Consider the following 10776-nt stretch of genomic DNA (forward strand, 5'->3'; position numbering starts at 1 on the left):
GTCTTTTCCAACCTTAATGATTCTATGATTAAGTTTTCAGAAGCTCTTTGCCCCTTGAACGTTATTTGTGTTGTAAACCATCCAAAATACGTAATTCCTATTATATTGGAAGGCAGAAGACTGGGAAATGATAGAGACAAGACAGAAAAGGCCTCAAGTTCATAGTTTAAAGGCAGAGCGAGGTCCCAGCGGCGCTGAGGGCTGGCAGTGTGTGACGCTGAGGACACAAACTGCACACAGGGCCTCGGGTCACCCTCAGCACCCCCAGGTACCCAAAGCTGAGTGGTTATGGCAGTGACTACAAATCGGTGCTTTCCCACTCCCTGAAAGCAGGCTGTACGGGAAAGACACGCTGCGTTCAGCGTTTTAATTGTTTAAGTGTTTGTAATACAAATTAGTTGCTGTGATGTTCAAGCGTTTGGCCACTGCCCGTGTATGACAAGCCACAGCCCATCCCCATTTCCATGCTCGCTGCGTCGGATTCCTGGCAGAGGACCCGAGCAGCACCGAGGCCTTTCCAGAAGTCGCCTCTGTGAGGAAGCCGAGGTGGGAATAGAACCCAAAGGGCAGGGCAGGGGGTGAGAACCTCAGCACAGGGAGCGGGAAGCGAGGGAAACGCACAGCCCCCAGCCCAGCGCCCTGACTCAGCCCCGCGCCCGCCGCTCCCCCCAGCGCCGTCCCGCGCTATCTCGCGAGACCCGGCCGCTGTAGACGCGATGTCCTTTGGGACACTGGGGGGGAGGGACGAGGGAGGGAAGCGAGGCGAGGGGTGGATTGATCGATAGTGGCCTTCACCAATAAGATTAGGGTACGGAGGGCCCTGAGCCAATAGCTTCGTCCCAGGGCGAGCGGCGAGCCAATGGAGGGGCTGAGGAGGCGGGGCGCGCCGCTGGCTGATTGATCCCAGCTTTGGCGTTGTTCAGTCAGAGCGAGAACATTCTAGAGGTGAGTACGGGGCAGCCATTGCCGGGGTCCCATCAACCGCCCCCTTCTGCCCGAGCTGCGCGCCGGCCGCCGCAGCTCCCTCCCCCCCCCTCCCCTTTTCTCCCCCCTCCTCCTCCTTCCTCTCCTCACAGGTGCCGGCGCTAACGATGCCCCTGATTGTGTCTCCTCCGCAGGTTGTCCGGCACTGCTGTCCCTGCTGATAACGCCCGTCACAGGACGCCCGGACCCGGAGGCTGCGGCGTCCGCCTCCGCCTCCTCCCCCGCCCGGATATAAGCGCCGCACGGCCCTGTTCTCCTCGCACACTCGGCTTCATCGCAGCCCAGGGCGAGCAGCGTTGGGTTTATGTCTTTATTGGACGAAAACGGTGAGCGTGGGTCTAGAGGTGGAGCGGGTGAGGGCAGCGGGGCTGGGAGGGCGGCTGGGCCCTGGGAAGGGGCGAGCGGGCTGGGCTGGGCTGCCGTTGGAGGGCGGGCGGCTGCGAGGAGTTGTGCCCGGGGCCCTCCGGGTAGGGGAAGATACCAGAACTGGCACGTTAACGTCTCGCCTTCGTTGGTTTGATGTTTCTGCCGGCTGTTTTTCCTCCGCGTTATTTTCTTACGCTCGATTTTTTTTTCTCCCCACCCACCCCCTGCGCCATGCGACAAGACAAGATGGCGGCGGCCGGGCCGCGCCTCCCCGCGCTGTGGGCGGTTGGGGGGGAGCGCGAGGCGGGGGGGAGCTGTGGCGCAGTTACAGGCGCTGCGGGGGGAGGGGGCGCCCGCTTCGCCGGCGGAGGGAATTGGGGGGGGAGAGGCGGCGAGGCGCGCGGGGAGCATCCCCCCCTTTAGAGCTGGGGAACGCATGCGCAGTTGGAGGTTCCCCTCCTCCCCCCCGGTCTATTCCAGGGCTGAGTCAGTGCTTAATTGCTGCATTTATGACTCATCACGGGCCCGAGTGGGGCGGGGAGTGGTGTTGCTGAGAGCTCTGCGTTCCCGCTTTTTTTTTTTTTCTTTTTTCCCCTCCCCTCTGTGCGCGGCGTATTTGGGGGGAGGTGTCCCGGGGACCAGGAGAGGGAGCTTCAGCCTGCAGCCCGCAGACAAAAGCCGTGAGCTAGAAGGAGGGGAAACGACACGTTAGCTGTGCTAGCTCACGCAGAGAGGTACTGCTTCCTCAGCGCTTCTCAGGCGCGTGGTCGGGTCACGTGGGGGCTCTTTTTTAGCCATTCTGGGGAAGGAAACCTCGTGCCTGAAACAAAATCCTTGGGGCGGCTTTTGCTGAAGAAGGGTAAAGCTGCATTGGGACAAATGTGGAATATATGGTGTACGTGTATCTGTTTGCTTTTCGTGGAAGGATTTGTAAACCTGAGCGGAGGGACTCTACATGGGATTGTGCTCTTACACAGGAACATAAAGGAGTCTATTTTAATGTGTCAACACTTCTGTCATTAACGATAACATGGTGACGTGTCAAAGCGAGCATGCTGCAGGCAGGGCTGCCAGTTTAGTCAACCAGTTGTGGCTTACGTAACTTCAGATCTGATTACAGGGGCACATGTTAACTTAAATATGTAAATACTGCTTAAGGCAACTTTAATAATAGGATTCATCCTCCTTCCCCCAAGAAAAATATGAACTGGAAAAGCTGTTGCACTGCTCTGTACCTCTGCATTGTTAGGCTTTCTACAGTAAAGCAACTTGTGTCAGACTTTTATCAGGCTTATTGTTAAATCAAAACTCCACAGAAGCTGCTATGAGAATCCATAAGTGAGAGGGAGAACAACCTAATTTTACGCTCTGAGCCAGAAAACTGGTAAGCCATGTAAAAGTTCTGTTGGACTGCAGATCGCTGCTGCTTCACCTTATGGATATGCCTCAGTATTCTGACAGAGTATGGTTTATGTAATAGGTTCATGCTATGATGCAGAATTCGAAACTGTATTCCAGATTTTTCTTCCACTTTAGCCTGGAGTATATCACGTGAACTTAGTGTAAGAGCCCTTGGTCTTTGTTAATTGGGCAGTGTTCCTTTCCCTTCCTTACTGATCATGGCAGTCTTGGGAGTTAACTGTACAGAAAATACTGTTTAGTTGCCCATTGTTTTTTGGGGAGTAAGGTAGAAGAGGATTTAAAGCTCTGTAGTGTATGTGAGGAAAAGTTATTCAGGAGTGCAGTTCAAGGTTATTATCTTAAGCTTCACAGGTAATGAACTTAGTTCCCTACCCATAAATATAGTTCATCATACAGTAAGGTTTTATTGGTATATATTGAGATAAACTTTTTACTTCTCTGTCTGTTAATGCTTGCAGAGCTGTTGCGCAGCCACTGGTACCTGTATTGGGGAAACATAGCATACAAGCAAGAACCTTACAGCCTCAGTGGCGAAAATTTTTTCATGTCAGAGACCGAGAACTCTTGCAGTCGTTTATGTCATCCCGTCTTCTCCAGACAGAAGATACCAAAAAACTGCAATCAAAGATCTCTTCATCTTATTGATAAAGCTACTAATAAGGCAAAATGTCTGTCAACGTCAACCGCAGTGTTTCAGATCAGTTCTATCGCTACAAAATGCCCCGTCTGATTGCCAAGGTAACTTAATAACTGTTAGTGATAAGTAGGTAGGGTTTCACATTGGTTGCTTTCTATGTAAAGGAATTGAGGTAATGATATCAACCCTAGCCAGTTGTAGGGAGTGGATGTCACTCTTTCTGTCTGGGCTAATCGTACATTAATGCCTCTTAAGCAGACCCTTCAAAGCAGAATTTAGGTATAGTAAGATGGGAAATACACACTGGGTTGGGCTGTTGTGGTCGTTCTAACTTTTTTGACTTCTTTTTTTTTAAAGGTTGAGGGCAAAGGAAATGGAATAAAGACGGTTATAGTCAACATGGTTGACGTTGCAAAGGCGCTTAATCGGCCTCCAACGTGTAAGTACTCTGTGCAGTGATGCAGTATGGTTAAAGTTTTTTTTTGTTTTTTTTTAATGCTTTCACTTTGATTTGAAGTTGTTAGTGCTAAGTAGTTTTTTCTCAAGATTTATTAGGAAGACAGTAAAGGGAAAGTAGGAGAAAGCAGCAGTGGCTTATTTATTTGATTTTTTTTTCTTTTTTTCAATCAACAATGAAAACTTAAAGACAGCGGTGGTTATTTCACTTTATTTACAGATCCTACCAAATTTTTTGGTTGTGAGCTGGGAGCACAGACCCAGTTTGATGTTAAGAATGACCGTTACATTGTCAATGGATCTCATGAGGCGAATAAGCTGCAAGACATGTTGGATGGATTCATTAAAAAATTTGTTCTCTGTCCTGAGTGTGAGAATCCTGAAACTGATCTGGTGAGTGCTCTCTATCTGTATGAATGGTAACAGTACAAAAACACTATGTTTAGGGTTGGTGGAAATAGTGTAGATTTTAAAAGCTGACTGGAATAACAATTTAGAGAAATCTGCTTTTTTTGCTATTCAACTTAGGCTGTAGGTTTACAGTGGTTCAAAACTTCTTGGCTAAACTGCTTGTTTAAACTCAAGCTCTGTTAGGGCTGATGAAAGCATGATTTAATCCTAGGAGATTACAGGGTAAATACTGGGTGTAGGCTTTAATGTGTATCTGTTTTGTATTTTTACTGGAGTTTGTTCTTTCTTACAGCATGTCAATCCTAAGAAACAAACTATAGGTAACTCTTGCAAAGCCTGTGGCTATCGAGGCATGCTTGATACAAACCATAAACTCTGCACATTCATTCTCAAAAACCCACCTGGTAAGTGTGTGTGCCCTTATTTGTGAGGAGGTAATTAAAAAGGAGCTTTTTCCCAGTGTGAGTGCTGTTTATCAAGTAGAAAAGCAAATAGCCTATTTCTGAGTAAACTGTAGACATGCTCTGGTATACTGCTAGCGTGTGTCTGTGGGTTGGGTGAATAGCTCTGTTCATAGTTCAGATGTGGAAAGGATGCAAGAGAACTGGCTGCTCAAGTACAAGTATCTGACTAATTTTATTTGCCTAGACAGGACAAAACTTCCTAGGATGTTAGTCAGCAGGTGCCCAATGTTGATTTCTGGTTAAGTCAGCTTGAAGCAGAAGGATAGGAAGCAAAAGCCATATAATAAACATGAACTACAGTGGACAACTTACTCTGTGCAAGCAACACTCTGTAGTAAGCATTTGGTTGCCTGCTGCAATTTAAGCTTGCTAAATTAGAAAAGTCTAACCTATTCCGGGGATCTCTGCTTTGTGAGGTCACTTGTTATATGGACTTGTACAGCCTTACTTTGCGATAAGAAACTGGACTTTGCTAGAGCCATGGGTTTTTCTAAACAATGTATGCTGTCTCCATATGTATTCGGAACAGTAAGCATGCATAACTTGCTGCTATAAAAACACTGAATCAGTTTCCCTTGAGAGTTCAGTAGCAGTGCAGTAGCACAGGGACTTCGTGAGATAGAGGAAGCTAATACACTGAAATTTGTTTTCAGAAAGTGGTGACACTGGTACAGGGAAGAAAGAAAAGGAGAAGAAAAATAGAAAAGGCAAGGACAAAGAAAATGGTTCTGTGTCCAGCAATGAGACACCTCCACCTCCACCACCAGAGGAGATTACTCCTCCACAGGTTGTGGTAAGTAGAAGTGGGGAGATGAGGATGTATGGTGTCTTGCTCTGATTTAAAACTGAAAATCACTTCCTTGCTAGTCAGCATTGCATCAAAGTTTTACTATACTTAAAAAATCTGCAACTGGAGTACAAGTAGCCCTGCACCTCCCCTATAGTAACTCTTTAGCATGCATGCTCCTTGCTAACTACACGTTGCGTACGCTATTCCTCAAGTATAGAGGAATATATTATATCTGGATTATATCTAAATGGCTTTATTATGTAGTGGTGAGGCAGTGCTTGAAAGTAACCCCATAGATGGCTGTAGATGCATGTTTAGTTAGCATAACTTCTGCATTGGCTTTCTCCATTTCTGTAATATGTAGTTACAGGATCAGTTGTGTTTCTGTAGGGAGGAGTCAGAAATACTTGACTATAAAATACTCTCAGATCTGCATCTAAGAGACAACATTCAACATTTATTTTAGTAAGTTTGATACAGAACTGTATGAATTTCTTGGACTTTTTCTTGCTTACTCTTTAAGGAGGAGGAGGATGATGATGACTGGGGTGAAGACACCACAGAAGAAGCCCAGAGGCGTAGAATGGATGAAATCAGTGACCATGCAAAGAACCTCACACTTAGTGAAGACTTAGAAAGAACAGTGGAAGAGAGAGTCAACATACTATTTGATTTTGTGAAGGTGGGTATATGTAAAAATGCTCATAAGAAGATGAAGAGTGAGCTGCTTTTTATTTTGTTTCTTCTCTAAAAGTCTTTCAATCCAAAGCTGGAGCTGCTACAAAATACTGCTTTCACTGTTAGTCAGGGCTTTCTGGGTATAGCATTAATGCAGTCTTCAGTAGCTTTAAAACATTCTGTTCCTGTCTTGTAGAAAAAGAAGGAAGAAGGTGTCATTGATTCTTCTGACAAGGACATTGTAGCAGAAGCAGAGAGACTGGATGTCAAGGCTATGGGCCCTCTAGTTCTGACTGAAGTCCTTTTTGATGAAAAGATTCGCGAACAGATCAGGAAATACAGGCGCCACTTCCTTCGTGTAAGCTGTCTCTTGTTCTGTACCCAGGGTAATGGCTGGTCTGGTTTCTGTGACAGCTGCTTGAGTTGGTTCTGGATTGCTTGGTACTATGGGAAGATGACTTGTCGTTTTTAAACCAGTACTTCCTAAGTAGAGAAAACTGGGAGGGATCATAAGGCGGTTGTAAACTCTGTCTCAGTGAGTTAAGATCAGAAGCAACAGCTCATCCTGGAGAGGAAAAAAGCTAATTTATCTGCTCTTCTATCCCACCTCTAGTTCTGCCACAATAACAAGAAAGCTCAGAGGTACCTTCTCCATGGCTTTGAGTGTGTGGTGGCCATGCATCAGTCTCAGCTTATTTCTAAAATACCACATATTTTGAAGGAGATGTATGATGCAGATCTTCTAGAAGAAGAGGTCATCCTTGGCTGGGCAGAAAAGGTAAAAAGAAAAACATTTCGTGTTATACCTGCTTTGTACTTGAATGTAGCGCAGTGTACCTGATCTTACTGTTCTGGTAAAATTTTCCATACGGATGTCTTCAGTTGTTCTCAGGAGAAACAGATCTCCCACAAACAGCTTGTTTTGAAGGTGGCAGGGTGAAGATTGGCTTGCTCTGTTCTTGTATGAGCTGATAAAATTCAGTGTTTTAAGCAGAATGTTCTTCTGTTTTTCAGGCCTCAAAGAAATATGTTTCAAAGGAGCTTGCCAAAGAAATCCGTGTCAAAGCAGAACCATTTATTAAATGGCTGAAGGAAGCTGAAGAAGAATCTTCCGGAAATGAAGAAGAGGATGAAGATGAAAACATAGAGGTAAGGCTTGCTTCTTCTCACTGAATAACTTCAGAACCCTGTGTGCTCCAGTCCTGAGGCACTTGGTCTTGGTGCACTATGACATTGCTCACATGCTGTATTGCTGTTAATGTTGGAAAGCAGGAAGCCTTTCAGAAAAGCTTAGAGAAGTTAATTAAAGGAGAAATGGCTCTTCTTCACAGCTTAGGCTTAAGTGAATCTGTTAGCTATATCCAGCTGATTGTGCCTGTATAAGTTGAGGTCTCAACATGTGTGTTTAGATTTCCATTACAGTTAATGGTCTCCTATGGGAAGCTGCTGGGCACTACATTTAGAAATGCAGCAGCATGCTGAGCATTATTGTTGACAAAGAGAACTGTAGAGCACATAGATGCTGGTTGCTTGTAATAATAAAGCAGAATTGCTGTATGATGCCCACTGCCACTAAGCACTAGTAAAGGTATGTTTCATGTCTCCACAGGTGGTATACTCTACAACTGCCAGTGTACCTAAAGTTGAAACTGTGAAGCCTGCAAACAATAAAGATGATGATATTGATATTGATGCCATTTAAAGTGATGCAGCATAGCTTCCAGCATAATCAAACTTCTCTGCGTTTTCTGCCAGAAGTGTGACTTGTATGTGCACAAACTGAAATGGCTTAACATCCTGCTACTCTTTGTACTCTAAAATGTATCTTTTTACTGTGACTGGTCTTGTGTAACTAAGCCTAATACCAAGGAGTCAGCACATCAATGAACTGATCTAGTTTGCAAATGGCATGTTCTGTTTTGTTTTTCTAACTTGTGTTGGACACATACTTGGAGCACATTTATACAGTTACAGAAATAAAGGATTTGGTTTTGGTCAATCTTCAATCATGCCTCAGCTTTTTTTTTTTTCCCAAGTAAGTATTTACACAAGTTGGTGCAATTTCCCTGGTGGAACAGTGCAACATGGGTGGGTGTGATAATGAATTATCTTGGATCAAAGACATGCTAAGGTATGAGAGAAAATGTTTTGTCTTAAATTTAGCACAAACTGTCTATGAGCTTTTCAGTAACTCCAATAAATTCATAGGGGGTGCTTTGAGCACTGCTGGTGGTGTGGGTAGTGCTAGTCCTGAGAAATCAGTAGTGTGAGCAGAGAGCAGGCTTAAAGCAAGGGGAAGATTTTGTTTGCTGTTTAAGAGCTTCAGGTTTGACTCCCCACAGTAGTTGGGTGTAGGGCTGTGAACTGAGTACTGCATTGCAGGTGATCCTGAATTCAAGTTGTCAGCACTCGTGTGTTGGGCAGGCTGTGTTAGAGAGGTGGGGTGAAGTTGCCACAGGTGCCAGGGAGGTGTGTTACTGCAGTAATACAGAGTGTGACTTCTAAGTGGGAGGTTAGTCCTGGCACTTTTCCTGTATTTCAAAAATAATTGTCAGTTGTTAGACTTGTTGGGAATGTGGAAAGTGGGTTACTAATCCCTGTGTGACCTTTCCAGAAGATATTTCTCTTTCCTGGTACAGGCACACACTTCCGTTGTGTGATAGTTGTGAGCACATCATTACCAGCGTTTTTGCCTGCCCTGCTGGAGTTGGGTGTGGAAAGCAAAGATCAAATACAGCTGTATGTATTAGAGGGTAGCTGTTGCAGAGCTAATGATTTTTGCCTGCTACTATGGTAGCAAATTATATGGGCATTTTTTGGTTTATGTAGGTAGCAATTAAGAGACTGGAATTTGTATTGCTTTTATAAAAGCAAAAGGCTGACCTGCAGGGGTGACAGAAGCTTAAAAGGAAACAGTTAATGCTGTCTAGTTTTCAGTGGAGTTTCAGCCTGGTCTTCTTCCTAGCTTGGAACAGCAGGCTTTGCCTTTCTAAGCAGAGTTTCAGCTTATGGAGGGAATGTAAAGTCTTGCATGTTCCCAGGATTACATTTCATCTGCAGTGCTGAGTTCTATGAAGGATGGGCAGTTCCAAGAGAACAAATGGAGCCTGACTCCTAGTGAGTGTAGGTCAGGGTCATTTACCAAAGTAATGGCTTGATCTGTACTGACAGTTTGCAGATAGAGCTTTGCAGAGCCAGATTGCTCCTGTGTCCTGAGTGACCAGAAGACTGCACTCTTCTTAAAGCAGGGGTTATGCAGCGGTGGCTGCTACCACCTGCCATATGGTGAAGTCCCTGCCAGGGTGTAGCTGCTTTTGCTTCAAAACAGATTTGATTGTGATTATAGGCAGCCACTAAAGGAGATTTCTCTTTCCACTCCAGACCTAGTGACTGGCAAGGCAGACCTGTTCCTTCCAGAAGGGAACTTAGGAAATAAACTCTCTAAAAGCAGCTTTCCCTTGGATTAGTGAACTGGTGAAATCATAACAAAGCTGTATGATGGTAGACTTGCTATAAACGTATGGTGGGAGAAAACAGTGAGTGAAAGCATTCCTTTAGTAGCACATTAGGTGGATCAGACTAAGTGTGTTATAAAGCTGCACCCTAATAGACACATCCTAAGAACAGTGAGGCTGGAGCGTGAAATTCCTGGCACTGTGCTGCACTTCCAACCCTATCTTTGCTTATGCATTGATGTTTTCATCTCAGATAATCAGGGATTCCACCAGTTAATGAAAATGGATGTTTGTTTTGTTAGCATTTCTTTAGAGAAGAAATCCGTCTAAGGAGTTTCCCCAGTCTTTGAATTTATTGCTGCTATCTGATTAAAAGGAACAAGTAGAAATTCAAAACGGCGGCTGGGTATTGAGATGCAATCTGCTTGAAGCTTCAAAGGAACTCCTGGCACCTGAAAAGAAAAAAATGAGTGTTGGGTGATTTCCCTCACTCTATACTATACAGCCTTAGAAACCTCAGTGTGAATGCACTGATTTGGCAGGTGGGAAGTCTAGCATCAGATCCACAACCTTGGCTGTATAAATCTTCATCTTCCTCCCTGAGCTGCGATCCAGAGCTCTCCTGCAGCTCAGCTGCCCCTGTCAGTGCCCAGCACAGTGGGAGCAGATTTGCTGATGGGCTGCTCGGGGTAGCAGCAGCACAGCAGTATTGCAGATGAAAAAAGCTCAGAAGCTTGAACCAGGGTTTGAAATCTTGATCACTGTTGTGTGTATAAGAAATAAAATTGTCTGCCTTTATTTTTATCACGTAGAGCCTAATGCTTTTCATTGGAGGTCAGCGTTTTACTCAGATGGATGTGATAGACATGTATTATGTCAAAGGATGCTCTTTGCCTCCAAGAGCATATAGGCTTGTAGTGAGGCAATGGCTAAAGATAAGGCAAATGTGGTCCAAAGCAGTTGTAATAGGCATAGGAACATGCTCAACTCTTTTTAATTCCCATTGCAGTGGCTGTTCCCATTAGTACAGCCTCAGTGCATGACTTCCAGAGAAGGCATCTATGCAAACAGTGGTTCACTCTGCAGGGCCACTTATAGGAGGCATCACAAACA

At 45.1% G+C, this 10776-nt stretch overlaps 1 protein-coding gene and 1 non-coding gene across 4 annotated transcripts; both read left to right on the forward strand.

Moving 5' to 3' along the window:
• The first annotated feature begins 648 nt into the window (after positions 1 to 648).
• On the forward strand, positions 649 to 8214 carry EIF5 (eukaryotic translation initiation factor 5). 3 transcript variants are annotated; one of them, XM_031592947.2, is made up of 12 exons: positions 649 to 945; positions 1119 to 1310; positions 3231 to 3510; positions 3767 to 3848; positions 4086 to 4258; positions 4569 to 4680; positions 5394 to 5533; positions 6054 to 6212; positions 6405 to 6566; positions 6822 to 6986; positions 7223 to 7357; positions 7818 to 8214. In XM_031592947.2, exons 3-12 carry the CDS (start codon positions 3439 to 3441, stop codon positions 7908 to 7910), a joined length of 1293 nt encoding a protein of 430 aa, XP_031448807.1. In that variant the 5' UTR covers positions 649 to 945; positions 1119 to 1310; positions 3231 to 3438; the 3' UTR covers positions 7911 to 8214. The 3 variants fall into 3 exon arrangements, with proteins under 3 accessions (XP_031448807.1, XP_089997811.1, XP_031448808.1); XM_090141685.1 differs by lacking the exon at positions 649 to 945 and having other exon boundaries at positions 985 to 1310; XM_031592948.2 differs by lacking the exons at positions 649 to 945; positions 1119 to 1310 and adding an exon at positions 1363 to 2084.
• Positions 5060 to 5183, forward strand: LOC116228982 (small nucleolar RNA SNORA28). The gene has a single exon (XR_004166916.2). It is a non-coding gene; the product is annotated as a small nucleolar RNA SNORA28 (small nucleolar RNA).
• Positions 8215 to 10776: the final 2562 nt, after the last annotated feature.

The sequence above is a fragment of the Phasianus colchicus genome, chromosome 5, assembly GCF_987193195.1.
Source record: "Phasianus colchicus chromosome 5, bPhaCol1.hap1.1, whole genome shotgun sequence".
In the NCBI taxonomy this organism is placed as follows: Eukaryota; Metazoa; Chordata; class Aves; order Galliformes; family Phasianidae; genus Phasianus; species Phasianus colchicus.

Bases quoted from the DNA above. Each gene is read 5' to 3' on its own strand.
- EIF5 (XM_031592947.2), top strand. From the start codon at position 3,439: ATGTCTGTCAACGTCAACCGCAGTGTTTCAGATCAGTTCTATCGCTAC. The intron at 3,511-3,766 runs GTAACTTAATAA...TTTTTTTTAAAG, and splicing joins TGCCCCGTCTGATTGCCAAG to GTTGAGGGCAAAGGAAATGG. The intron at 3,849-4,085 runs GTAAGTACTCTG...CTTTATTTACAG, and splicing joins GCTTAATCGGCCTCCAACGT to ATCCTACCAAATTTTTTGGT.